We start from the raw sequence: 27797 nt of genomic DNA on the forward strand, positions 1-27797 counted from the left end.
AGCTCCAGTACTTTGGCCAACCTGATGCAAAGAGCTGACTCATTAGAAAAGACCCTGATGCTGGGCAAGATTGAGAGCAGGAGAAGAGGATGACAGAGGATGAGTTGGTTGGATGGCATCATTGATTCAGTGGACTTGGGTTTGAGCAAACTCTAGGAGATAGTGGAGGACAGGGAAACCTGGTATGTTGCAGCCCATGGGGTTGCAAATAGTTGGGTGCAACTTAGCCACTGAACAACTACAACAATGAAAAGTAAGATATAACGGTTGCCTTTTTGAAATGTTTTATCTCTTGGACTTTTCAAGCATACTTGAGATCTCAGTGTGCAGAATGCTAACTGTGATAAGGGGAATGCAGCTTCCTGGACAGGGTGAGAATCTTGAGGTGAATTTGCAAGACGGATCTTCTGCCCTCTGAGGGGCAGTGACCAAGAATAAGGACAATAGGAAGCAGGGTCCTGGGTGAGCAAGCAGCTGTCTGCCCTCCCAGTGGTGTAGGTTGCTGTTAAATGAGCAATGTTCAAATTATTTTACTTGCCAACTTGCCAGAAAACAGAAACAGAAATGTGTTTATGATCATCTTTAGGGATGAGAGTCCCTAAACACATAACAGGGAAACTACACAATGTTACATCATTCAGAATGATACAGTGGGAGTAGATTTATTTACATGAAAAGATATTGTACTTCTGAGTTGAAAAATGCAAGTTACAAAACAGTTTATGTTGTATGAGTCCATTTACGGCAGGAAATAAAAATTGAAGTCCATACAGTCAAATATTTCTAGTAGTTTTCTTGATAGGAGGGAAAAATGTTGGATTCTTGGTATTTTTTGATTCCTATGTTTTTCAGTGCATATTGCCTATAACATAAATCCTTATGGGATTTAGAAAAACAAAAACAAAGAGGTGGGTATTATTTATAAGAAGAAGATAGGAGTGACAGAGAGACCATAACGGTTATCTCCCACAGTTTGTTTTAAAATAATGCCTTTATTGATCTCCTGAGACAAACATTCCACCATCCTACAAGAAAGTTTGCATATATAGCTTATGTGGATGCAAAAGTGATCTGTCCGCTGACACACTGCAGCCTTAAACATCTTTAGTATGTGGCATTTACTATATAATTACTCCCTCAAATACTAGCTGTTTACTGATAATGAAATAACAAACACAGAAATCGGCACAGTCATAAATTACTAGTAGTCACCATAGCAACACCCTATGAGAAATTCTATTTTTGTCCTTGTGATTACAAAAGTACTTTTGCTAACAGTCTTACATCGTGTATATTTTAAATACATGTGAAATATTTTAAATACACCTTTTATACATTATTTTAAATAAACATAAATTATCACAAGTTTTTTTTCTCCCAGAAAAAACTGGAGGATTTTTTGCTAGATATCAAAGTACTTTCTATTAGATACAGCAAGGCCATCTTTCACAAGGAAATCAATACAGGCATTTTTCAGCTGCCCTCAATTAAAATTATTATTAAGACATTTGCCTAATCTCACCTTCCTGACTCATAACTTCTGAAGGTTGTGGTTTGGTTTTAACTGAAATACCCTGGTGATTGTTCAGAACTTCGTTATAAGAATGAAAAAACCAATTATGTTACTTCAGTAGAGATAATTAACATTATTCCTAGAGACTATATTTTAGAAAGCTCAGTCCTTACTGTTTAGTATGAATCATCTTTAAAAAAGAAAGAAAGTTGATCCTGGTAAAAAGTCATGTTTACATTTGAAGTGGTTAGTTTTGCTTTGTTCGTTTTTTAAATTTTGCAGGGATGGGGTTGGTGGCTTACTGGAGGCAGAGTGGGTTCAAACACAAACCTCGTGTCCTGCTGATGCTTGTGGCTCTGGGAAGGCAGGAAGGACTTACAGCCTCTGAACCTCCTTCGCTTCTTCCCTAAACCATCAGACGGTTTCATGAGTAGTAACATGCCTAAAGTTTTTGGGCTTCCCAGGTGGCACAGTGGTAAAGAATCTGCCTGTCAGTGCAGGAAATGCAAGACACGGGTTCAATCCCTGGGTCAGGAAGATCCCCTGGAGAAGGAAATGACAAACTGCTCCAATAGTCATGCCTGGAGAATTCCTTGGACAGAAGAGCCTGGCGGGCTAGAGTCCATGGGGTCACAAAGAGTCAGATGTGGCTGAGCGCACACACAACACATATCTAGAGTTTTAGGGCTATACCCAGTATCCAGGTAACTCATTGCATCTCTCTCTTTCCATGCTGTTAAAATGAAAGGTCTTGCTAAGAAAATATGTGGCTTATCATCTAGGGTGTCTTACTCCTTGGCATGTTTAACTATATAGAGAGAGGTTTCAAGCCAGGATATCAACGATAATGCTCACATCTATATTGTATATATTTTAAAAATAATTTTATTCACTTATTTATTATTATTATTTTGGGACTGTGTTGGGTCTTCACGGCTGCTCGAGCTTTTCTTTAGGTGCTGCGAGCGGGGGCTCTTCTCGAATTGTGGTGCTCTGGCTTCTCATTGCACTGGTGTCTCTTGTTGCTGAGCACAGGCTCTAGGGTGCTCGGGCTTCAGTAGTTGCGGCTCCCCAGCTCTAGAGCACAGGCTCAATAGTTGTGGTGCATGGGCTGAGTGGCTCTGTGGCATGTGGGATCCTCCCGGTTCAGGGATCGAACCTGTGTCTATTGCACTGGCAGGCGGACTCTTTAGCACTGAGCCACCGGGGAAGCCCTATAATTACATTTATTTTAGCTCAATAAACATGCCTATACATAGCATAGGCACAAGCATAAGATTTCAAGGGAAAGTATTATTTTGGTATTTAGCAAATTTGAAGATTGATTTAACTTTCAACAGTTACTGTAAATTTGCATTGAATGTATTTTTAGTCAATTAAATTTTATTCTTTGCATAGGTCTGAATGATACTCCAACTCTTCCAAAGTGTCCTAGCACAATGATTTTATAGTAGTCAATCATTAGCTACTTTTATATTTCACATGATTGGGATTGGCACATGTCACCGCAAGATCATCTCTGTAGAAAAACCCATGGACAGATGAAAAACATCATGTTTCCCACATAGGATTTTATGTCAATAATATGCTATAAATATTGACATATTCTAGCTTGCACAGTACTTTAAAACACAATATTTCATCTGGTACAACTCTGAAAAGGGTGATTACAAATTAACATATAAAGTAAGGTGGATCAGGAAGTAAAGAATCTGCCTGCAATGCGGGAGACCTGGGTTCAATCCCTGGGTTGGGAAGATCACCTGGAGAAGGGAATGGCAACCCACTTCAGTATTCTTACCTGGAAAATCCCATGGTCAGAAGAGTCTGGCGGTCTACAGTCCATGAGGTCGAAAAAAGTTGAACATGACTGAAAGACTAACACTTTCACAAAAGAGGCACAGGGAGCCTACAGGGCTTTCCAAGGTACCCTTGTAAGAAGTAGACTCTGATTCTCAAAGGTTTTGGTTCTGAAATGAGTTTTGAAAGAAGCCTCCCCACCAGCACCACCATACATCAGCTTAAGGAGTCCTCGGTCCTACAGGCTGTAGGAAGATGTGGTATCCATTACACCATCCCAAAGGGAATGTACAAACAGGAGGTACCCAGTGGTCTTCTGCTCAAGTCAGCACTGCCCCCAGCCATGATTCCCCAGCCATCTCCTGGGCTCTCCTCCGGCTCTTGGAGGAGGGTGTAATGACTCACCCACTGAAGAAATATTTACACAGCATATATCATGTGCTAGTCACTTTCCAAGGTACAAAACCGCAACCGAGGTCAAGATGAACCCATCCTCTGCCCTGTTAGAACTGACACGTCTGGTGGGGAAGACGGACATGCATCAGCCAATTCCTACAGAGGTGGCAGGTGTGACACTGAGTAACCCGGAATACCAAAGGGCAACTATGAGAGAGGGCCATCAACCGAGACCAGGGGCATCAGAGGAAGTGGTGTCTGAATGGAGACGGGAGAAACAAGAGGGTATTAGTCAAGTAAAGCCGTGAGATGGGGAGAGAGGAAGGAGGGAACAGCACAAAGGCCCAGAGACTAGGGAGTGTGTGAAGTTTGAAGAAGCAGAAATTCAGCAGAAGTGAATTATGAAAGCGGAGGGTCTTACCAGTCAGAAAAAGAAGTCTGGACTCTACCTTGATCATGAAAGGGAACCAAAAAAGGGTTTCAGCAGAAGACCATTGAATAAATACTGAAAAGACTTTTTTCAGTATAAAAAAGTCAGACTTCTTTTACTATCAGAAAAAAATTGCACAATGTGAGAGTTGAGAGTTAAGTTTTATTTGGGACAGATGAGGACTGTAGCCCAGGAGACAGCATTTCAGATAGCTTGAGAAACTCCTCCGAGGCTCCAAGAAGAGGAGCTAGGATATATAAGAGTTTTACAATAAAGGGCAGGTAGTTTGGAACATCAAAAGATCACTGTTAATTAAAGAAACTAGATGTGTCAAGTTAAGGAATTTAGTACTTTTCTATGTATGGGAAGATTCAAGAGTCTGGGCTCACTGAAATCATGCCTTTGATATCCACCTCAGCTATCTGGGGCCCCTTCCTGTATTTTCAGATCCTGAGTTTCCTCAGGGCTCATCGTAGGGAGTGGCTGCAATCTTATGGCTGATAGATGGCACGTAGGCTTTCCTACCTGAATCCCTCAGGGCTCATCGACTCACGCTGCAGGGCTGAGTGTCACAGTCTGATGACTGTGATATCCTTGTTTACAGATATGGCAGGAATATTCCATTTCTCAAGACCATTGGAAAAAGAAAGACGATTGTAGTAATCTAGCTGAATGATGGTCAGATGGTCTGAACTAGGTAATGACGGGAGAGAGTATAAACATGGATACAAGAGAGCTTCATATAATGTAGACTCATAGGACCTGACAACTGATTGGACGAGGGTGGTGAGGAAACAGAAGAACCACAGTGTAATTCCAGGAAGATGAGGGCCAGGAAACTCCTCAGGGAAGTCAGGCGCAGGACCTCCTCCCCCACCAGCTCCAATTAAAGTTTTTCTTTTCTCACATGAAGAAAATTCCATACGTCACTTAATTCTGAGAATTGGGTGTTGCTTTCTTAAATTTTATGAATGAAGTGTAATTTAGCCACCATTAGAATTTTGCTTTCATCACAACACAGAATTAAAAGGAAAAAAAAAAAACAAACCCACACCTAAACATACAGCATATGAAGCATACAGACCATGAAAATACTTAACACAAATCCATATAATTTGTCTTAAAGGACCCTCAGAGGGTAGACACAGCCAAGGGGCAGGAACCACAAAGAAGGATTTTATTTGTCACAAATACATTAACGGAAGCTGAAAGGTGCTCACAAATGAAAGGCATTTTCACGATGTTTGAAGCCACACTTAAGGAGAACAACAACTTTATAAAACCAAAGTTGGGCAAATTTTCCTTTTATTTATTTTTTTTGAAAGCCAGACTAGCCGTTTAGCCGACTCAACTGAGCTCCAGCCCAGGCAGCTCTCACAATCATTCCTAAAGCCCAAGGCACGTCCCAGGGGGTGAGGGGGTCAGGCCGTCAAAGAAAACCGGAGACAGACTAAGAATGTCACACCTGGGGAAATGGATGCCTTTTCCTGAAATTCACATAAAATGGCTTACGTTTTATCAGAATACGCCGTCCGCTTGGTTGTAGGATGCGTCTGACTCCACAGCCCCGATATTTTCGTAACTGTAGTTTCTATCGTCAGAGGTAGTTTCACTTGTACTCTTCTTCCTTTTCAGCAGTTTTCCTTCCTGCAGGTCAGACGGTTCAAATTCGGCACAACTTACGGTTTTGAGTCCTTTTGCAAACACAATGTCCTCCCCAACCAGTTCAGCTGAATCTGAATGATGGGCTGGGGCCGGAAGTCGGTCACTCTGTAGCCTTTTTCTTATTTCTTCTTCTTTAGTCTGAAAAGCAGAGTTAAAGGGTGAAAAAAGAGTCCAAGTAACTCTCTCCAAGTTCTCATTAATACTGCCTGTAACGAACATTCCTGGCTTCTCTATTTCATTATGCAGTTATTCAACAGAGGTTGAGGAATTACTATTGAAGGAGACAGACCCTTCCCCCCACCCCCCATACCCTCCAGACACTCTCAAGGAGCTATGGTCTAGTCCTTGCTCTTTGGGAGGCCAACAAGAGACACGCAGGTAAAGGCTATCAGACCAAAGCCATGAAGGTTGGTTCCCAAAATAATGGCAGACAGAGGGTGATGGGGACCATGTGTGTGTGAATGCTGCAGGCGTTGTCTGAGGTCTGCACAGCCTCCGCTCAGCTCCCATCCTCCAACCGAGACCTTCTGCCACCCGGGGCCCCAACTGATGTTTCTCTCTCTTTTTTTAATAGGAAGAAAATATCATACTTAATTCTCAGAACTAGATATTGCTTCCTTAGGCTTTATGGATGAAGCTGTAATTTGATCAAATTCAAGATGGTGCTTCATTTCTTCACCACACAAAGAGAACTTTAAAAAATTAAGTATACAGCATGGGAAGCATAGAGATCACTAAAAGAATTAATACAATCCGTGCAATTTGTCTGAAAGCTGCCAATTAGAGAGGATGCACTCATTCAGAGCAGCGCCCCTCACGTGAGAGCTGGGCTACCTTCCTGCACGCCTCCACTGCCTGCATCTTCTCTTCTATGTCCTTCATCGTGAAATCTTTTCCTTCCTTCTTGACTTTAAGTTTTTTCAGCCTGGCTGGTGGCTTTCTCAGTGGCTTCTCAGTAGTGCTCACCTGGAGGAAGACACTTTTTTAAATGGACAGACAAGTGTATTCACTGGCAAAGAGAAAGGCAAGAGAGAGTGAATAAACATTGTTTAAGGTGTTAGTCCAAAAATCTAAACAGATTTTTGGATAGATTTTAAAAACAATTATGTGAAAACTGGTAAAAACTGAACTCACTCCTAAAGACTTAATTCCTGGTAACAACAGAACTAATTCCTAAAGAAAACATATCTATTGGATGTCTAGGAAAAAAACAAACTGTTATTAAAAAAAAAAAAAAACCCAAAAAACAAAAATGCAGAGATGGAAGAGGGCTGATAAGAAGGAAAAAAAATCCGAAGAACACAAACAAGATGGGAAAAGGTGGCAAATGAATGCTGGATGCATTTGTAATTCAAGGTAAAAAGTTAAACCCCATGATTTTTAATATTCCACAAGCAACAAAAGACTTTCATTTGGGATTGAGATTAGTGTTAGAACTTTCGGTCTTATGGAGGAGAGGCTTAACAATCACTGATACAGCAACTCTGCTCTGCACTGGGCTTTGCTGTTGGTTCTTTCCACATGTTTCATGACAACAGGAAAAAAAAAAAAACAAAAAAACCCATACTATTTACTATGAGGGCTTCCCAGGTGGCGCCAGTGGTAAAGAACTGCCTGCCAATGCAGGAGACATAAGAGACATGGGTTCTATCCCTGGGTCAGGAAGATCCCCTGGAGGAGGGCATGGCAACCCACTCCAGTATTCTTGCCTGGAGAATCCCATGGAGAGAAGCCTGGTGGGCTACAGTCCATGGGTCGCAAAGAGTTGGACAGGACTGAAGTGACTTAGCACGCATGCACATCTCCTATGACTGGCCATCCTTTATATAGTTTAGAGCAGTGATAATGACTTTGATTATAATTTCTAGTTATTAAAAAAGGTTAAACTGTTGTAAAGGGTTTGCAAAGAAAGTTTAGTTTTTAAAAATAATATACCTTGGTTATGAAAAATTAAAATGATACATAAATAGTCCCCCAATCCTCTGTTTAGGGGAATCCAACCAGTCCATCCTAAAGGAAATCAGTCCTGAATATTCATTGGAAGGACTGATGCTGAAGCTGAAACTCCAAAACTCTAGCCACCTACTGCGAAGAACTGACTTATTGGAAAAGACCCTGATGCTGGGAAAGATTGAAGGCAGGAGGAGAAGGGGACGACAGAGGATAAGATGGTTGGATGGCATCCCCAACTTGATGGACATGAGTTTGAGTAAACTCCGGGAGTTGGTGATGGACAGGGAAGCCTGGCATGCTGCGATTCATGGGGTCGCAAAGAGTTGGACATGACTGAGCAACTGAACTGAACTGAGCTGAACTGAATCCTCTGTTAACCAGCTGGGCCTTGAATGCATTCATCAGCATAAACTATTTTAAAGAGTTTGGTGTGGGTCTTTCCAGATATTCTCTATGCTCATATTGCCATTCCCTTCTTCAGGGGATCTTCTCAACCCAGGTGTCGAATCTGGGTCTCCTGCATTGCAGGCAGATTCTTTACCGTCTGAGCCACCAGGGAAGCCCCATGCCCATGTATCTATATACATATATTAATATATTCACAGTGCATCTGTCATGTTCAACCACTCAATGAAATTATACTATATACAACCCACTCCAGTATTCTTGCCTGGAGAGTTCCATGAACAGAGGAGTCTGGCAGGCTGCAATCCGTAGAATCACAACAAGTTGGGCACAACTAAGCAGCTAACACACTAACTTGCTTTATCGCAGTAGCCTGAAACTGAATCCACAGTATCTCCAGACTAGGTAGTACCCCTGTGTATAGTTCTAGTTAATTTCTCTAAAGACTTTTAAAGACAAAGGAGCTATTGATATTCATTTTCATATCTAAAAGACTGTGTCTTCAGATTGCAAGATGGTAGTTACTGAGAAGATAAATCACACAAAGAGAGACAGTTCAGCACAGCGGGAAGAGCACCAGACCCAGACTCGCGCAGCCTCGGGTTTGAATCCTGGCTCAGTCACGGTGTGGCTTTGTGCAAACTCGTAAACTCTGTAGGCTTTCCCTTCCTCATTTGTAAAATAGGTTTGGTAATACACATTTCACAGTCTTTGTTTTTTTAAAAGCAAAGTATGCAATAGCCACTCGATAAACGGTGATTGCTTTTCATTCAGTGAAAGCATGGACTTTGTTCAATGACAGCACACGGAATCACACCAAACCCAGTACTTGTCAAGAAGGGGACAAATGAGATTCAGAAGCTTGGGGGCCAGCAGGCAGGGGTCCTGGACTTTATTTCATCCCGGGTCTACCACTGCTACCCGTTGGGTGACCTGACACAAAGCAGTTCGTCTCTCTGGACTCACTTTTCTCAAAATTATACCGTAGACGCTGCTTTGCAATCTGCTGAGGACGGCTAAGGTTCCTTCCAGCTTTAATATCTATGATTCTTGGAAAGCCTTTTAGAGGGAAAACATTTATTAAAGTTTTGGCTCAGTTGCAGCCTTCAGACAGTTTTATGTGGTGAGAAATTGTGCACTGCAGGAAAACTGGGAGATGTTTGTCAAAGCAAGTTCCCCTCCCCCACCCTTGTTTTATTTTTTTATGACCATTGGCTTTTAGGCTCCCTGCTGTCCAAAGCCATCTGCTTAAAAGACAGATATGCTTGCTATGGGGGCTCAGTTAGAGAGACTGTAAAATTAGGAGAAGATAGTTTTTTTAGGGACATTCACTCAGAGAGGGCTAAGGAGAATATGATACAGTCATCTAAAATCCAATAAACAAAGGTTCCTTCAGGCTTACACAGGATCTGAACCTTGATTTAAGTGATGAGATCAACAGTTTTCAGAGAACTTGGGCTTTCCAGTTTGGGTGGACTCTTCCTGTAGCTTTATCCAAAAATGACTCTTAAGAAACCATGTGCTTCCTACCCCTTGTGGAGGTTAATCCTACCTGGGCAACCCCTGTCCTTTCTTGAGTTTGACATTTTAAAGAAAAGCCTTCAAAGCCCTGAGAAAATCTATCTGTATTCTTTACCACTGGATTTTATTAAGTCAGGCGTTATCAACTATCATTTTGTACCATTTATCAAAAATGATAGCATTATATGAACATGTTATACCTAGAGAGCTACCCATAGAAACCATACAAAAAAATCAACTTCAAAAGCTGTAGAAGTTGTTAGATCAACTGTTTTCTTTACGAGCAGCAGCAGGGGATTGCACGCCCAAAGACGCTGTAATAAGTTGAGGGGTCTTGTTTCTAGCCAACCTACCTTGTATACATTACTTCTGGTACCCTCAGCACGTTTCTAGTTAACTATTGACCGACAAATAAACTTACTTTGGCTATACTCTCTTAGTGAGAGTCTTGTGCTTAGAGTAAGGCAGATTCTCAGAAGAGATCTGTCATTCCTGCTCGTTGTTAAAACCTCCAAGACAGTCATTCTGAGCGTGAACTGCCATTATTTTGTCTTTATCTGGTCAACTTCCTCCCTCTTAAAAAAAACTCCCCATGCGGTTCAACAATGTTAGAAACTCTGATATATTGTCAACAAATTCCCTAACAGTATTGAAAGTTATCAAGGACAGGAGTTGGCTTGAATGGGAATCATCTTGGATCAGAGATAGGAGGACTCAACAGAGGATTGAGAGTCTTGTGCAGGGAAACCCAGGATGGGAGAAATGAGTTTGGGATAAAAGAATCTTAAGTGGATAATGGGTTTCCCTGGTAGCTCAGTGGTAGAGAATCTGCCTGACAATTCAGGAGACTTGGGTTTGATCCCCTGGGTCAGGAAGATCCCCTGGAGAAGGAAATGGCAACCCACTCCAGATACTTGCCTGGGAATTTCCATGGACAGAGGAGCCTGGTGGGGTTCCTCTGGGGTTGCAAAGAATCAGACATCACTTAGAGACTCAGTTCAGTCAGTTCAGTCGTATCCGATTCTTTGCAACCCCATGAACTGCAGCACTCCAGGCTTCCCTGTCCATCACCAACTCCTGGAGTGTTCTCAAACTCATGTCCATTGAGTTGGTAATGCCATCCAACCATCTCATCCTCTGTTGTCCCCTTCTCCTCCTGCCTTCAATCCTTCCCAGCATCAGGGTCTTTTCCAGTGAGTCAGTTCTCATCAGATGGCCAGAGTATTGGAGTTTCAGCTTCAGCATCAGTCCTTCTAATGCATATTCAGTACTGACTTCTTTTAGGATTGACTGGTTGACTTAGTGACTAAACAACAACAAGTGGATAATACCTATGTGGATAAATGAGAGCTGATCCCATCTCTTTAAAGAGATCTGTACCAAGCCATATACATATTTACATGTGTACATAAAACCAATTTACATTTATAATACAGTCACTGGAGTCTTATGAGAATGTTTTAAAACGTACTGGACGATTCACTTGGTCTGATAATTTAGCTTCTTAACATTGTATTTCTTACATATCATTATAATTCTGAGTGAACGTAACGCCTATTAGTATGAATATGCTTTCAGGCGGGTTATCCAGGAACGGACATAGTACTGGCTAAAAAGCAGATGATGAAAAAAATTGAGAAAAAAGACGACAGGGGGTACTTCCCTGGTGGTCCAGCGGTTAAGACTCTGCACTTCCAACACAGGGGGCAGGAGCTCCATCCCTGGTTGGGGAACTAAGATCCCATGTGCCATATGGAGCAGCCAAACCAACAAACAAAAAGACAATGGGGACCCCTGGACAAAGACACAGCTGTGGACTTCTAGAAAGAGACTAGGTCATAGGGGAGTCCCCTTTTCAGCATCCTTTATTCTATTTCACTCTAAAGGATGACAGAATTAAAGATAACAACCTAGCTAAGATGGGGACAGATCTACGTCATAAATTCCCTTATATTTAAGTAACTATTGGTCTATTTAAGAAGTCTTATTTTTAAGTATTCTCACATTTACTGTTCTGATTTTTTTTTCTCATAATATTTCATTTAAAGCTTTTTTTTAAAGTCCCCAGTGAAGAATGGTGTTTACATGTCTGAATCCAACCTATTGTAGTACCTACTGACACTAACATTGCTTTCTTTTTGGACTATCCCCCTTTTGTTTCCTTTGGCTCTTTGTTTCTTAGTTAAAAGTATTAACTGTCTCATGATATTTTCATTCTTAATACGGTTCCCTTTTCAGTCCTTCGATATTCATTCTCATCTTTTTGCATTGGCCTTATAACTTTCCCCCAGATATTCAAGATCTCTGGTGTCTAACATACACGTTCTCAGCTACACGTGAATTGAAAGAGACTTCACCCGTGACCCTGAGCAATTCTATCTCTTCATTTCCGTACGCTTCCTAGGAACCGTCTTAGTCCTCTAGTGAACAGATGCTCTATTTTCTGGAATATTTTAGGACTTTCTTTCAGGGTGAATGGGGGAATTTTAGTTTCGAAAGCTTTAACCCTTCCCAGCTTGATCATGAATGTGAGGGCTTGGTGTACATTTTTATTGACACTTCAGGGCAGTACTTCTCAGCCTGGGCTGCTCAGGAGGACCCTGGGAGCTTTCAAAAGCACCACATTCTGGGGCCCAGCCTTTGCCACTGGCCTCAGGAGTTCTGAAAGCTTCCTGGGTGATGCGAATGTTCAGGTTAAGGACTGTGCTAGGTAATAAGATGCATTACTGTTCTGGCCTGTTGCAAATCTGGCTTTTGTTGGACATCTTGGCCCAATTCCAAACCAAAAAAATAACACACAAACTGTGTTATTCTTGCCTACCTCTGAAGTCCTGTCACATTTAAATCCTTCTGAGAACACTCCGACTATGCTCCACCACCATTCCATGTCTGCATAATACGAATACAAACGCAGCCTTCATCTTTGGCGCTCTTAATGATGTTATTGAAAGCCAAGCCTGTAGTTTTCATTTTTTGATAGATACGTTTCTTTCATGATGTAGCTTATATTAATTAACCTTGCTGATGCCCTAGTGAGGTCTGAGTCTGAATTCATTCATCTCTGGCATTGGAATCACTGAAAAATATTTTAATGCTACTCCCACTGGTGTGAGCATCAAGGGACAGTAGCATTTCTCTTCAGAAGGCATTGCTTAGTTACTGAATGTCCACACAATCTATCTTCCTCCAGATGGCTCTCCTGTCTTTTTTTTTTTTGATCCACTTTTTATTTTCTGATTCCCGAGATTCATCTACAAGAAAAAAATCTCTTCTAGCCTTTTTCATATTAAAGACACATCATTTTTTAGTACTTTGAAGTAAGATGCTGCTGCTGCTGCTGCTGCTGCTACGTTGCTTCAGTCATGTCTGACTCTGTGCGACCCCATAGACGGCTGCCCACCAGGCTCCCCCGTCCCTGGGATTCTCCAAGGACACTGGAGGGGGTTGCCATTTCCTTCTCCAAAGGAAAGTAGGATAAGGTACTCCAAAATGCCCTGTATCCTGATAGCTGGCCTTATACAAATGTAAATTGTCATTGTGTTGGCATCAGTTTTTCCATCATATGGTCCATTTTTATCTTCCCTCACTTCCTCTTATTATTGGCAGCTTGATGATATCATTCATAAGCCTTAACAATCTCCTTCCTTTCGCTGAATACTTTCTGTAGCACCTATTTTTGCCTTCTTCAAAAGAAAATACCATGTTGGCTTTTATTCATGAGTTCTCAGCAAGTCCCACACACAGAGAAGGAAATTACCTTTATTGAAACACTAAGTGACTTAGTCTAGGTGGCGAACTTGACTTCAATAATGAATCTTTTTATCCCCTATTGATTGTTTTCCCTACAACACAGGAGACTGGCCACCACTGAGGCGGCTTTGATATAATTTCAGGCCTTAATTTCCATCATTTCAGTTTCATTCTTTTCTTCCCTATTCATTTTCCCTTAGGCCCCTTTTCTGTGTTATTTCTTCTTTTTATCTTCTTTTTTCCTCTGTCTATGCTTTAGGATTACAGGTACTGCCGGGAGCAGTGGCTTAAAAAGAAACCCAAACAAACAAGAGAACTAAGCAAAACAACACCAAGCCTGCTATCCTCACCACAGGTTTACAAAGAACTTATTAAAAAGTGAAGGACTCAAGACTTTGACCACAATCAGTTAAAATCAGGCTAAAACGAACTGCTCACACTACAGAAAAACAATGATTGATTAAGATGAATTGACAAAGAAAAATAGGGTATAACAATTTTTATCATTTCATTTCCTCATGATTGACCCCTAGGTGTGTATATAAGTGATAAGCATATCTGCTTTAGCTTTGGTATTTAGGCCTATTTTCTTATTGGATAAGCCAGCATTTAGTTCTATAGTCACATACCTGATACAGAGGTAATGTTTAATAAAAATTGCTGAAAGAAGGAAGGCATTTTATTAAGTGGGTCTTAGGTTTCAAGTTTGGTAAAACCCAAGATATGTTTATTGGATTCATTAATCATTAATGATCAGGCAATTTCTGAATCCATAGAGAAGGATGGTGCGTGGAGGGGTGAGGGAGTTAATGAGAGGAAAAAACGGGCTTAGATAAATGCTATAGTATAATCTGTATTGTGACACTAAGATGCATATTGCTGGAAAAAATAACTCGTAATCAGTCATATCCTGTTGCTATCTTTAACTATGTAGGGCATGCTGAGTCACTCAGTCATGTCCAGCTCTTTGCGACCCCATGGACTGTAGCCCACCAGATTCCTCTGTCCTTGGAATTTTCCCAGCAAGAATACTAGAAAGTGAAAGTGAAGTCGCTCAGTCGTGTCTGACTCTTTGCAACCCCATGGACACCAGAATACTAGAGTAGATTATTATTTTCCAGGGGATCTTCCTGACCCAGGGATCGAACCTGAGTCTCTTGAGTCTCCTGCACTGGCAGGCAGATTCTTCAGCACCAAGCCACCTGGAAAGCTCATTTTTCCTATAAGTTAGTGTTAATTAAAAATTACTTGCCATGACATCATATGATTCTCCATTTCTAAATACTTTGCTGTGGCTCTGTATTATTCCTTGGACAATTAACTCCTCCAGAATGTCTGATGACTTTTGTCGCTCTCGATTCTCTAAGGGTTGGGGTTTATGGATTAATCCATTGATCACTAGGTCTTCCAAAGGGAAAGAAAAAGAGACAGTGAAATTTAAGCACAATGATTTTATCAATCAAATGCTAATTACATGCCTTATAAATCATGCTAAATAATTAATTCTTAGTCTCAACACTTGTACCCAAATATGTTTCTATTACAAATCTTTATAATCCTTTGAAGTTCAAATCCTTAATGTTCTTACAGAGGATACACATCAACATAATATAATGTTTACTTAGCAGGTTGGAATATTAACATTACAAAAAAGTCTTTCATGTGCTGCTATATACTACACTTTTGTTGTAACAACACATATACACTTGGGTACGATTACATGGGTTCTGTGCAATAATTATGAAGCTAAACCACAGGCACAAACGAGATAGTCTTTCAGTGACTCTCATGAGTTGCAGTTTGGTTTCTATGCTTTGTATACAAAAGATAAACAGCGTGATGTTGCCAAGAGACTTCTAGTTCTGCAACCCTGAGTTTACAATTACGCCATCTGCTAAATCTACATAAGTAAAAGCATGCCTTTTTGAAAAGAGTCTTTGAACCAAATCAGGATTGGAGTCAAGTGGTAGCCAAGTTTTTATCAGTGATTCTAAAAATGGCACAGAAACAGTTTCTAGGGGAGCACTAATGAGAGGGACCGCCCCATTACACATCACCCAATTATATAAGGAAGCAAGGAAGCATCCCATTTTCACAACCTCATAAAATAAAGGTGCCAGGAGGGGTCCTTGGAAATGAGCTCTCAGGACTTCCCTGGTGGCCCAGGGGTTAAGACTCCATGCTCCCAGTGCAGGGGGCACGGGTTCGATTCCTGGTCAGGATACTGTATGCTGCACAGCACAGCCAAAATAAATTAAATAAATAGTCTCTAGTCAATGGCACCCCACTCCAGTACTCTTGCCTGGAAAATCCCATGGACGGAGGAGCCTGGGAGGCTGCAGTCCATGGGGTCGCTAAGAGTTGGACCCGACTGAGCGACTTCACTTTCACTTTTCACTTTCATGCATTGGAGAAGGAAATGGCAACCCACTCCAGTGTTCTTGCCTGGAGAATCCCAGGGACGGGGGAGCCTGGTGGGCTGCCGTCTATGGGGTCGCACAGAGTTGGACACGACTGAAGTTGACTTAGCTGCAGCAGCAGCAGCCACTGACACTTAAAAAAAAATGAAAGAAGTGAGCTCTCTTGTGTTTTAAGAAGCTCTTTCCATCCAGTGGATGAAGTCTTTTCATAAAAATTTCTAACATCACGGTTTAACGAAGACAGTTTTCATGAATTTGTAATGGGAAGATAGGAAAAACCCCCAGATGTACACACACACAAACCAGATGTCCCTCACTTAAGAATATTAACCTTCTTGAAATTTTTAACAAATATACTCTGTAGCTGTGAAGAGCAGGGATGCAGAGAGGAGACAGAGAGGAAACTGCATACACACTAAGTTGCTGCAGTCGTGTCTGACTCTGCGACCCCATGGACTGTAGCCCCCAGGCTCCTCTGTCCATGGGATTTCCCAGGCAAGGAAACAGGAGTGGATCGCCACTTCCTTCTCCAGGAGAATCTTCCCACTCCAGGGATCAAACTCACGTCTTCAGTGTCTCCTGCCTTGGCAGGTGGATTCTTTATCACTGCGCCACCTGGGAAGTCCCAGAGGAAACTGGGGTGAGAACAAATAAAAGGCTCAGGGCACTGGTTCTTATTCATCCTGTGGGAAGCCCTTCCCTGAAAACAAATTAGTACTGCATTTTGAAAACACCTGCTCTTGTGCCTCAGCCCCTCCCCCGCTGGTCTCTCTCCTGCTTCCCTGGGGCCTCCCTCCCCACACTGCTCTCAACAGTGTATACAGATGGCAGGACTGCCTGTCCAGAGGCACCCAGGTCCCCATCCTCCTGACGATCTGTAGTATGTTAACACGATAGCGAGTATTCGTATTGCAGTCTAGGAGGGATTCTCATCAACAGAATTATCAGAGAGAAAAAATACATGTGCTGGCCCAACACTGAGGGTGAGGGGGGGCATCTCTTCCCTGCTCCCCCTACCCCTCCCTCATCCTTAGAGGTCATGCTACACCCTGTCAGAAGCACAAGACGAGGAGCAATGTGAAACTTGTGATGGACTTAGCGAATATTATGCTTAATGCAATATCAGACACAGAAAGACACAGACTATACAATACCACTTATACGTGGAATCTAAAAAATAACAAACAAATGTATATGCAAAACAGAAGCAGACTCACAGATATAGAAGAGACACTAGTGGTTACCAAAGGCGAGAAGGAAAAGAGTAGGCGCAAGATAGAGGTAGGTGATGAAGAGATAGTCTACTATGCATAAAGCAGATAAGCAACTAAGATGTATTTTATAGCCCAGGGAATTATAGCCATTATCTTGTAATAAGTTTTAATGGCATATATAATCTGTAAAAATACTGAATCCCTATGCTGTACTCCTAAGACTAATACCGTATTGTAAATCAACTATGCTTCAGTTTAAAAGATAAATAAAATGGGCATTAAAGAAAGGAGGTTTGTCATAACCCAAGTTGCCACAAAAGTCCAAGTAAAAGAATATCACTTACTATCCAATCTATTTTCCAACTCTAACTGGTTCCTAGCAAAGAAACTACGGGAATGAGGAATGAAATGAAAGCTTTCCCCTTCGAATAAAAGAGAGTACTCTTCCTTGGAGTTCTGATAAGTTCAATTTGTTTTAAAAGCTGAAGAAATATAAATAAATCTCTTAACACCAGAAGGTAGCTCAAGTAAAGTGAAAACACACCATTAAAAAAAAAAAAGGCCCACTAACAGTTTCTAAAGAACACACTAGGTCAAAATTATGTCTTTGATGTTTCGGAAGATACTTTTACTATACATCTGCTGATAGCTTTGAATGGGGAGAGACAGGAGAAATAGTTTGATGTAGGTTTTACAAATTTTTTAAATGTAGAACTTTGCCTTAGAAAGATGTTAGTATGGTGGGAGTTTTGAGGAATTTAACTAAAGCCTGCTGCTGCTGCTGCTAAATCGCTTCAGTCGTGTCCGACTCTGTGCAACCCCATAGATGGCAGCCCACCAGGCTCCCCCGTCCCTGGGATTCTCCAGGCAAGAACACTGGAGTGGGTTGCCATTTCCTTCTCCAATGCATGAAAGTGAAAAGTGAAAGTGAAGTCGCTCAGTCATGTCCGACTCTTAGTGACCCCGTGGACTGCAGCCCGGGCAACTCCTATTCCCAAGGCCTTATGCAACCACTAATAGGAGCTCTTAGTTTTTGAGTTAACGATTAATCAGGCTGTGCCGGGTCTTAGATGCGGCACGTGGGAGCTTCCACCTTCGATGCAGCCTGCAGCTTAGTTACAGCACGTGGGATCTAGCTCCCTGACGAGGGATCGCACCTAGGCCCCTTGCACTGGGAGTTCAGAGTCTTAGCCACTGGACCACCAGGCAAGTCCTAAGGCTTTTAGTTTTAAGTAAAAAAGAAAGTTTTAATTATGTCATCAACAAAATTTTTAGTATCTTATTAACTCATGATGTGAGTAAGTAATGGTTAGTATTACTCACATAATGAAGACCTAAGGCTAACTCCTAATGTCTTGGTGATGGGACCTTATCACTTGAAGCACTATCTGGAACACAAGAAGCAGTGATGCGAGTCCCCAAACACACATTATAAAATGTATTCAGAGAAACAGTGTGTTACAGAGATCAACACGCACAGGGATGTTACCTGAATTTAGTCTTCCGTTTCTTTCACTAGGAGATGGGAAACTTTCTGGAATAGTTCCAGGTAAGCTTCCCAAGTGGGCCTGCTTGTCCAGGTCTCCAGGGCTGCCCATTGCATCCTCAGGAAGTGAAGTTTCGATCTGGGGTCTATGAGCCACGCCGACATCAGCCTGTGAAAAGGGAATAGCTTTGTGACAGTCAAGACTTCTTAGAAAATGGCTTCTTTTTTAAAAGTTTTTGGAAGTACAGTTGATATACAATTCTTTGTTTTTTAAACGTATTTTTATTTATTTATTTGTTTGCACCTGGTTTTAGGTGCGGCGCGTGGGATCTTAAATCTTCATTGTGGCATGCAGGATCTTTAGTTGCGGCAGTTGAAGTCTTAGCTGTGGCATGTGGGATCTAGTGCCCTGACCAGGGATTGAACCCAGGCCCTCTGCATTCAGAGCATGGAGTTTTAGCCACTGCACCAAGAGAAGTCCCAGAAAATGGTTTCTTGGAAAATGAAAATGTCGCAGGGTCTGCTTTATGAATACTTAGTCAATTGGTTATCTGTGGGAGGCTGAATAGTACCCAGCAACCTGTCGATGTGAACTTTTAAGGCAAAAGAGACTTCTCGGGTGTGACTAAATTAAGGACTTTATGATAGCAGGAGTATCCTGGTTATCCAGGGAGCTCTGAAAGTAATCACAGGTGTCCTTAGAAGAGGGAGGCAGAAGAAGATATGACTACAGAGAGGGAGATGGTGATGTGACGTCAGAAGCAGGACACAGTTCAAGATGCTGCAGTGCCAGCAGCCAAGAAATGCAGCTCTAGACGCTGGGAAAATCAAAGAAAATGTCAGTGAGAAGATGCTTGAGTTGGGTCTTTATGAAGGAGCTTCCACTTGTTGTTTAGTCCGAATCCTTTGCAACCCGATGGACTGTAGCCTGCCAGGCTCCTCTGCTCATGGGATTTCCCAGGCAAGAATACTGGAGTGGGTTGCCACTTCCTTCTCCAGGGGATTTTCCTAACCCAGGGATCGAACCCAGGTCTCCTGCATTGCAGGCAGACTCTTTACCACTGAGCCACCAGAGAAACCCGAAGTCCCAGGATGGAAAGGGAAAGGTCATTCTAGACACAGGAAAAGTACACAGGACGGTGGGGTGTGAGACAACACGGCGTGCTCAGAAACTTGAGTTATTCCAGTTAAGCAGAAATAGACTGATGTAGAAAGTGGTAGCTGCTCAGGTGGGAAAGTCTTTTGTGACAAGTAGACACGTGCCATTTTGTTTTGAAGGCAACAAGAATCCTTTGTAGGCTTTTTCTACATAAAATAAAGTGATCAGGTGTGATTTTTAGAAAAACCACTCTTGGGTTAGCACCCACGGCAGGAGTAGAGGGAAGGAAGGGACAAAACGGGGTGACCAGTATGAGGACTGCAACTGTCCAGGTGAGATGGGATTTAAACAGGAACTGGGACCCTGGCCCTGGAAGTGGGGGAAAGAGTGGGCCCCAAAATATTAGAAAGGAGGGATAACAGACCTTCTCAGAGCTTTAGTTTAAAGGAGGGAGGCCCCTTCTGGCTCTAAATTATGACTCTAGGGACCAAGCAGAAAACATTCCCTCTAGGAAAAGAATAAGAAGCCAGGACATCGGCATAAAACTCTTGATTACTGTTGTTTAGTCCCTCAGTCACGTTGGATTCTTTGTGAACCCATGGACTGCAGCACGCCAGGCTACCCTGTCCTTCACTATCTTCTGGAGTTTGCTCAAATTCATGTCCATCAAGTCAATGATGTCATCCAACCATCTCCTCCTCCGTTTCCCTCTTCTCCTCATGCCCTCAATCTTTCCCAGCATCAGGATCTTTTCCAGTGAGTTGGCTCTTGGTACTTTCACAATAAAAACAAAAAACAAATCAAAAAAACAATTTAAAATAGTTGAGTCCATCTGACCACTTTCTGGAAGCATTCCAAAGCTCCCTCAGAGGTTAAGGAGGAACCACCATTGATAGGTTGAGGGCCCCTGTCATCCTCAGGTTCTCGTAATTCTATTAGCCATTCTTGTATGTTCTGTTAGTAGGGAGACTCGCATTGCTTATCATCCTGTTTACAGAACACAATCACTCCAGCTAAACCAATATCAGTTCATTATGTTGAGACCTAATTAGTTCTGTGGTTCAGAACTACATGAGAAAATATGATAAACCAACCAACTGAACAAACAAAGAAGTAAGCAAACAAAAACTCAACAGTCCTGAAATACGACTCAGCGCAAAGATAGAGGGTGAGAACAACTATAGGCTTTTCTCTTTGTCTCTTCATCTCTTTCTTCTCAGACTTAGTTATTGTGCATACAGTCCCTGAATAGTAAGCTGACCCAGGAAAATAGTCTTTACATATAACATTTTCCATGCTATGTTATTATATAATAACAGTCATATTTTATCAGAGAGGGCCTCCTTTTCCTTTGTTATATGAAATATATATACATAGCTATAGGTATACATATCTCATATTATATTTATATTTCAGGTAACAGGAAAAGGAGACCCTGTCTGATGTTTATCTTTAAGGGGCTCACAGTTCACATTGAAGGTAAAGATTATATCCACCATTCTTGCTCCTCTTGCCAAATGAGCTATTAAAACCCAATCTATGAAGTGATAGTAAAACAGATATTTTTTACAAGTTCCTTTTGTTTCACAGATTCATCGGTTTTTGAACCTAGCAAAGCATGGAGTTATGCATGGGGACTAATTTTGTCATTTAAGATTTCCCAGGGGAGATCCTGAAATGGGGAACTGATTTAACAGCAACAACAACAAAACAAACAAAATGCCCACATTGGAACTGAGAGCAAGTTTGAATGTTTTTAGTTGAACACGTGGATATTCACAAAGATATCTGTCAACTACAAGTCAGAGTAGATTTAAATTCCACACAACCTCCCAATTGTTTCATCAAAGCAGCTCATCCAGGCCTGAGCAAGAATCTTTCCCATTTATGCTTATTTAAATACAGTCTGCCTTCAAGCTCTGTCAGTGACCAAAACTCAAATTGTAGCCAATGAAACACAATCTTCCAGCATAAAAGAACATATACCAACAGCCTTCAGTTTCTAGAGCAGAAATTTAAGGTTTTTCTCTTTTGCAAACTAACGATGTCTTTCAAATATCTTATCTATGTGCAACACATTCTGGAAGTTTTAACACCCAATTTCATAATCTAGACTTGAGAAAAGATGTAGTTCAAAGACGAGAGATATTTACAAATTAATTAGATCTATGCCTCATGGGGATATGGTGTAGACAGTTTTCCTGGTCTGTCTATGCATGCAGAGTTTATATTTTTACACCAATGAGAAGTCCAACTGTGATGGTATGGGGGTGGGGAGGTGGGTAGAAGGTTTTATTTTGTCCTTGAGATGAAGTTGTAGCAGAAGTACAGAATCAACGTTTTCATATTTTGTATCAATTTTATTTTATGCTTCACTGTCTTGGGATAAAAATCTACCAATGTGAGACAGAAGTGAAAAGCTGTGAATTCCAAAGTAACAGCTCTACATGGGCATTATCAGCATCCCAAGAAAGGTACTATTTTTAACTATAGAAGGTGTTTTGTTTGTTGGTTGGTTGGTCTGATGGCATTATATGTTATCTTCTAACGCTTTGTGGAAACAAATCTGATGAACAGTTTGGAAGAAGAGTCATCTGTCACAGTTCCCTGGAGCTGAAACCTTCCTAAATCAAATTATTGGCAGATGACTGATGAATGTATTTGTCTGTAAACATATAGGAAGAATTTTTCTCATTACAATTTGATTCTCTGTAGTTTACTTCAAATAAACATAATAATAAATAGCAACCCTCCAAAAACATTATCCTGAATATTCATTGGAAGGACTGATGCTGAAGCTGAAGCTCCATTACTCTGGCCACCTGATGTGAAGAATTGACTCATTGGAAAATACTCTGATGCTGGGCAAGATTGAAGGCAGGAGGAGAAGGGGATGACAGAGGATGAGATGTTTGGATGGCATCACCGACTTGATGGACATGAGTTTGAGCAAGCTCTGGGAGTTGGTGATGGACAGGGAAGCCTGGCGTGCTGCAGTCCATGGGGTCATGGGGTCGCAAAGTCAGACGCGACTGAGCAACTGAACTGAACTGAATCAAAAACAACTAGAAATATAACTTTTTTTAAAAAATGCACTTTAAAAAGTTAACTCCGTTTACTGATGACAAACAATTTTCCTGTCAAAGTTTAGGGGAAAACTGCAAAGGATATTCAGAAATCATCTATTCCAATCTAGTCTCTCTCCTTTTATATAAGGCAAGGAACTTTGAGTTGATCACATGGAAGAAGAGCATTTCTTCTAAGAACAGTTCCCCATGCTTTCTTTATTATGTATTATTTTATTACCATGTCTTCTTGCCACTAAAGGTACAGTGAACAGAAAGTCAGCAGGCAGATCTCAAGAAGTTTGATTCAGAATATTTTAAAGTCAAGCTGCTAAGAAACATAAATATTTCAGGCAAGCAAACGTGTTCATCTCATTTAAAAGACACTGCGTAACTAGGGAACTCTCAAGCCCTGTGCATTTATGAAGGTAAAAAAAGTACTGTTCTGATAGCCAGAGAGTATTTAGTTAATAATTATATTTTTTCCCAGATTGGATTTCCAAAGTCAAATGTTGGGAGTAGGGAAAGAGAGTCAAGTCTGACTCTATTTTCAGGTCATTTTAATATCGAATTTCCTCCTTGCTGACTATCATTAGTTCAGTTATGCTCCTAGGAGACAAGAAGAGGTGAAGAAATCTGAGGAGCTCATGTCAGCATCAGCTTTACATGCAGTCACCCCAAAACATTCATTAATGTCTGCTTTGCATCAGACACTGTAGTGAGCACTGGAGACTAAGAGACAAAAAACAGTTCTTTTCTTCAGTAATAGCTTAGGATGGGAGGCTAGCATGGAAATAAATAAGCACAATAAATGTTTTGAAATATGATGGGAGAAGGTATGAGTTTCACTCTGCCAGCATGGGGGGAGGGGGAGGGTTATGGAGAAGACTGGTCTTGAGTCATCTTGAAACCTGGGGGTATCTCTCTCTGTGGTCCAGGAAGATGTAGAGGTAGAGCTGAAGGAAAGAGGCTGTGGGGGCAAAGATACAGAGTAGGAACAAAATGGGGTTGGGGAACCCGTGGTGAGGTTTGATTAGAACAGGGGAGCAGGGAGAGATGACACTGGGGCATTTGACCAGCATCAGCTTGAGGGTGGCTGGTAAGGTGTGCTAAGAACTTTGCGTTTTTTCTCACATAAATAGTTGTGATAACAGCAATTACAATAACTATCATTATTAGTGAGTGTAATAACCAATAATTGTAATAACAGTGATTGCAATGACTAATATTAAGTGCTTATCCTGTGCCAAGCTTTGGTATGAGCACTTAATGTGAACTGAATTCATTTATTCCTCCCAGCAACTCTACAAAATAACTATCACTACTTTCATTTTACAGAGAAGGAAGCCAGGGCACAGAGAGGTCAAATAACTGGACCCAAGTCACACAGCTGACAAGTGGTGAATCCAGAAATCAAACCTAGGTAGTCACACTCTTGACCATCGGTGGATATGCCTACCTAGTGGGTCAGTGACTTTTTTCCAGCAGAGAATGCACATAATCAGATTTTATTTTAGAATGATCCCTTCCACGTGGAGGTCACGTGGAAGATTGGAGCCGCAGGGCAGGTGGAAGCTGGTTGTGAAGGAAGCACCCAGGGAGACTAGTTTGGAGTGTTGTACAAAAATCCAAGCAAGGGGCAATGACTGTCTTACCCAGGAAAGGTCAGGAAGAAACCCAGAACTCCTCCCAGCCTTGGGAATGCTTGGTCCAAAGGGACCCAGTGTACTTGACACTTGGAGACGATTGCTTTTCAGCACTCCTCCTCTATAAAAAATATATATATATATATATTTTTCAGTAATAACCATGAGATGGGACAAATGATAATGGCCATAAAACAAACACAAATAGTGAAAATTTTCTTCTACTGAAGTCTTCTATGTAATCATGCCAGTAAAAATAAATTTTAAAAGATTTTTGTACCAAAAAAGGGAAAAACAGAATGGATTAGTACTTTAAAGTCACATTAATATATTTGGGGGAAAAAGATAAAAATAAAGTATTCTTAATGTTATTCCCCAACAGTGATGAATAACAAAGATGATCAAAATTGCTCCCAAGAAGCCCATAAATCTATGAGGGCGAAGGAGCTTTAAACAAACATCTACGACAGGATAAGGGAACGTCACAGTGTTTGGGCAGTGGAGCTCGGGTTCAGTGTGGAGGGACAGGTAGGAGTCCATCAGGAGGACCAGGAATGGGGCCCAGGGAAGATATTCCAGGGAGTGGGAATGGCATGGGGGAAAGGCACAGAGTGTGATGAAGCCTGGAAGAACGGGGCACTGCAGCTTCTGGGTTTGGCAGACGAATGCAAGGGACTGCTGAGGAGAGGATGACATCAGAGAGACTGATGAGACCAAATGTAAACTTTTACACAACAAAGGCAACTTCTTCTCAGGAAGACAGGTGGCAGTGTGGAAGACGGACTGGTTAGGGTGGTGATGAGAGAGGCAGAAAGGCCCAGTGTAAGAGGAAATGGTTTCCTGAAAGCAGACAGTGGCAGTTGGGATGGAAAGCAGAGAACAGTGCTGAAATAGGTGTGCATCTGGGCACAGGAGTCCCCCGTGGACCATGCTTGAGTCCCAGCCTCTAAAGTCCAGTTTGTTTCTGATGTATTTACACACGGTAGCTGTTGTAACTGATACTGAAGAATGACTTACCCACTGCCTGCTGAGAGAGTGTTTGCTCTTTAAACTGTATTTCCAAACATGCCCTTAAGGAATGTGTGTGTGTTAGCCACTCAGTCGTGTCAAACTCTTTGTGACCCCATGGACTGTAGCCCACCTGTCCATGGGATTCTCCAAGCAAGAATACTGGAGTGGATTTCCATTTCCTTCTCCAGAGGATCTTCCAGACCCAGGGATTGAACCCCCGGCTCCTGCAATGCAGGCAGCCTCTTTACCGACTGAGCCATCAGGGAATATAGGAAGGGCGACATTATATTTTGATTTGCAGCAGACAGTATGGGCTTAAATTGGATTGTCTGGGTAAATTTATTAATAGGGTTGCCTACACTTCCCTGAGGAGAAGGCAATGGCAGCCCACTCCAGTACTCTTGCCCGGAAAATCCCGTGGATGGAGGAGCCTGATAGGCTGAAGTCCATGGGGTCGCTAAGAGTCGGACAGGACTGAGCAACTTCACTTTCACTTTTCACTTCCATGCATTGGAGAAGGAAATGGCAACCCACTCCAGTGTTCTTGCCTGGAGAATCCCAGGGACGGGGGAGCCTGGTGGACTGCCGTCTATGGGGTCGCACAGAGTCGGACACGACTGAAGCGACTTAGCAGCAGCAGCAGCAGCAATATGATCTTGGGATAATCCCTCTAGAAGGGACCTTGGTGGGTTCCTAGTTCTCTTTGTGGAAGTCTCGCGATGGTAGTGATGATGTCAAGAATCATGGACCTCATTTTTGCCTCCACCAGCCCATTCCTCCATGCCCTCGGGGGGTAAAATGCCCCATCGTGTCTCTAGAAGAATTACGGGAGTGTGGGTGGAGTCCTAAAATGAGACTCCTGACAATTCTGTACTGTCTCCGGCTGTCCCCCCAAAACAAGCTGTACAGCCTCTGGCAAGTGGTCCACCTCCCTGGGCCTCGGGATCCTCTTGTGAGAAGCAAGAGAGCTCAGCCAGACGGCTACGGAGGTCTCCTCCGGGTCTTACTCCCATAAGGGAAGCTGATAATATAGGGTGGCTCCCAGGAAGTCTCATCTTCCCTGGAGCATCACCACAAGCCCAGTTCCATGCAGAACGCGCCGTCGTCCCCGTTAGTCCCGCCTCTGGTCCGGGGGTGTGACCACCTTTGTGAACCCGAAAGCTAGGCCTGGAGCAACAGGAGTCCTGGTTGAGAAGGCAATTAAATCCCCGCTGAAGCAAGCCGCTCCCTCCCGGTCCGCCCAGTGCTCAACCACCAGGTGGGCTCTGATAGCCCGCAGGGCCCTCTCCAGCCGCCTCCGGGCGTGGGACTCGCCAGGCCTCCCAAGCAAGAGGCTGTACAGTTTGTCTGTTTTGTGTGTGTGCTTTTACCTTGAATCCCTCTTCCCAGCCCTTCCTGGGCGCGGGCACGCGTCTCCTTTCTTCACCCGGTTGGGAAGGTCCGCAGCCCATCGTGCGCGGTGCGCGCGATTCCTGCGGCCTCGCTGCCCGTGCGCGCGGCGCCCCCCGCGCGCCCAGCGCCCAGACCCCGCGCCTCCGCTGTCCCCAGCCTCGGGCGCTTCAGGGCTCGGCAGGAGGCGCTCGACGCCAGGAAACTGTTGCCACAATAAACCACATCACGCGGACCTGGGACCTGCGCGGCGATGGGACCTTTGTAACCGGAAACTGCAAGATCGGAGGCATTTAAGGCACACCTGGGAAGCCCTCTCTCCAGAGAGGAGTGAGGGAGAGCTCCCGCTGCCCCGCCAAGTGCGTTTTAAAAGTATCCTAGGCGCTGGCATCCTTCGAGGACGTCTTATTTTTTCCAAAGCACCTTGGGACACGCCCCTACCCCTGCTGCCGGAGCCGGGGGCTCAAGCTGTTGGTTTTGGGGTTACAGACCGCGAGGAGAGGGTAGGAGGCGGCTGCAGGAAGGCGGCGTAGGAGTGCAGTCCGCCGAAGCCCTGGAGGACAGGTGGGAGGTGGAGGCGGCCTGGATGGCCCAGAGCAGTGTCGCGCGGGGCGACCTCGGAGAGGACGGTGACGCAAACCGAAACCCACACAGTGAAGAAAACCAGACTTTTAGGATCACAAACAGCTCAGCAGCCGCGAAATGGGTCATGCAAATCTTTTTTATGGAAGAGGCATTTTTATGAACTGTTGCCTTGTAAGGAAAGAGAGTGGATGAATACCTATTTCTCTCAAAGAATTAACATGGTGTCATCCCAAAACGGCAGACTAGGCGGACTGCCCAAATGAGCAACAAGTTCTTTCCTGAATTTTTTTTTTCTTTTTATCCTATTTCCAATTAATTTTAAATTTCTAGAATAAATTTTGAAAAGCTAAATTAAATAAAATTTTAAAAGCTGAAAGAGATCTAGACATTGCTTACCGGTCCCTTATTTCACAGGCTGCAAACCTTTGCTCAGAGAGGTTGTGACTTAG

At 42.7% G+C, this 27797-nt stretch overlaps 1 protein-coding gene across 1 annotated transcript; it reads right to left on the reverse strand.

Annotated features, from left to right (window-relative positions):
- Positions 1 to 665: 665 nt before the first annotated feature.
- STMND1 (stathmin domain containing 1) lies at positions 666 to 27374 on the reverse strand. The gene is made up of 5 exons (XM_003587737.6): positions 26745 to 27374; positions 18557 to 18722; positions 14686 to 14837; positions 6639 to 6770; positions 666 to 5942 (listed from the first exon to the last, which is right to left on the reverse strand). Exons 1-5 carry the CDS (start codon positions 26823 to 26825, stop codon positions 5658 to 5660), a joined length of 816 nt encoding a protein of 271 aa, XP_003587785.1. The 5' UTR covers positions 26826 to 27374; the 3' UTR covers positions 666 to 5657.
- Between the last annotated feature and the right edge of the window lie 423 nt (positions 27375 to 27797).

This window comes from Bos taurus, chromosome 23 (assembly GCF_002263795.3).
Source record: "Bos taurus isolate L1 Dominette 01449 registration number 42190680 breed Hereford chromosome 23, ARS-UCD2.0, whole genome shotgun sequence".
Classification (NCBI taxonomy): domain Eukaryota; kingdom Metazoa; phylum Chordata; class Mammalia; order Artiodactyla; family Bovidae; genus Bos; species Bos taurus.

Excerpts from the sequence above, each read along its gene's own strand:
- STMND1 (XM_003587737.6), bottom strand. The coding sequence starts at position 26,825 with ATGGGCTGCGGACCTTCCCAACCGGGTGAAGAAAGGAGACGCGTGCCC. Across the intron at positions 14,838-18,556 it reads AAACGGAAGACTAAATTCAG|ACCTAGTGATCAATGGATTA; the intron begins GTAACATCCCTG and ends TCCCTTTGGAAG. Across the intron at positions 6,771-14,685 it reads GAGAATCATATGATGTCATG|GTGAGCACTACTGAGAAGCC; the intron begins GCAAGTAATTTT and ends GTCTTCCTCCAG.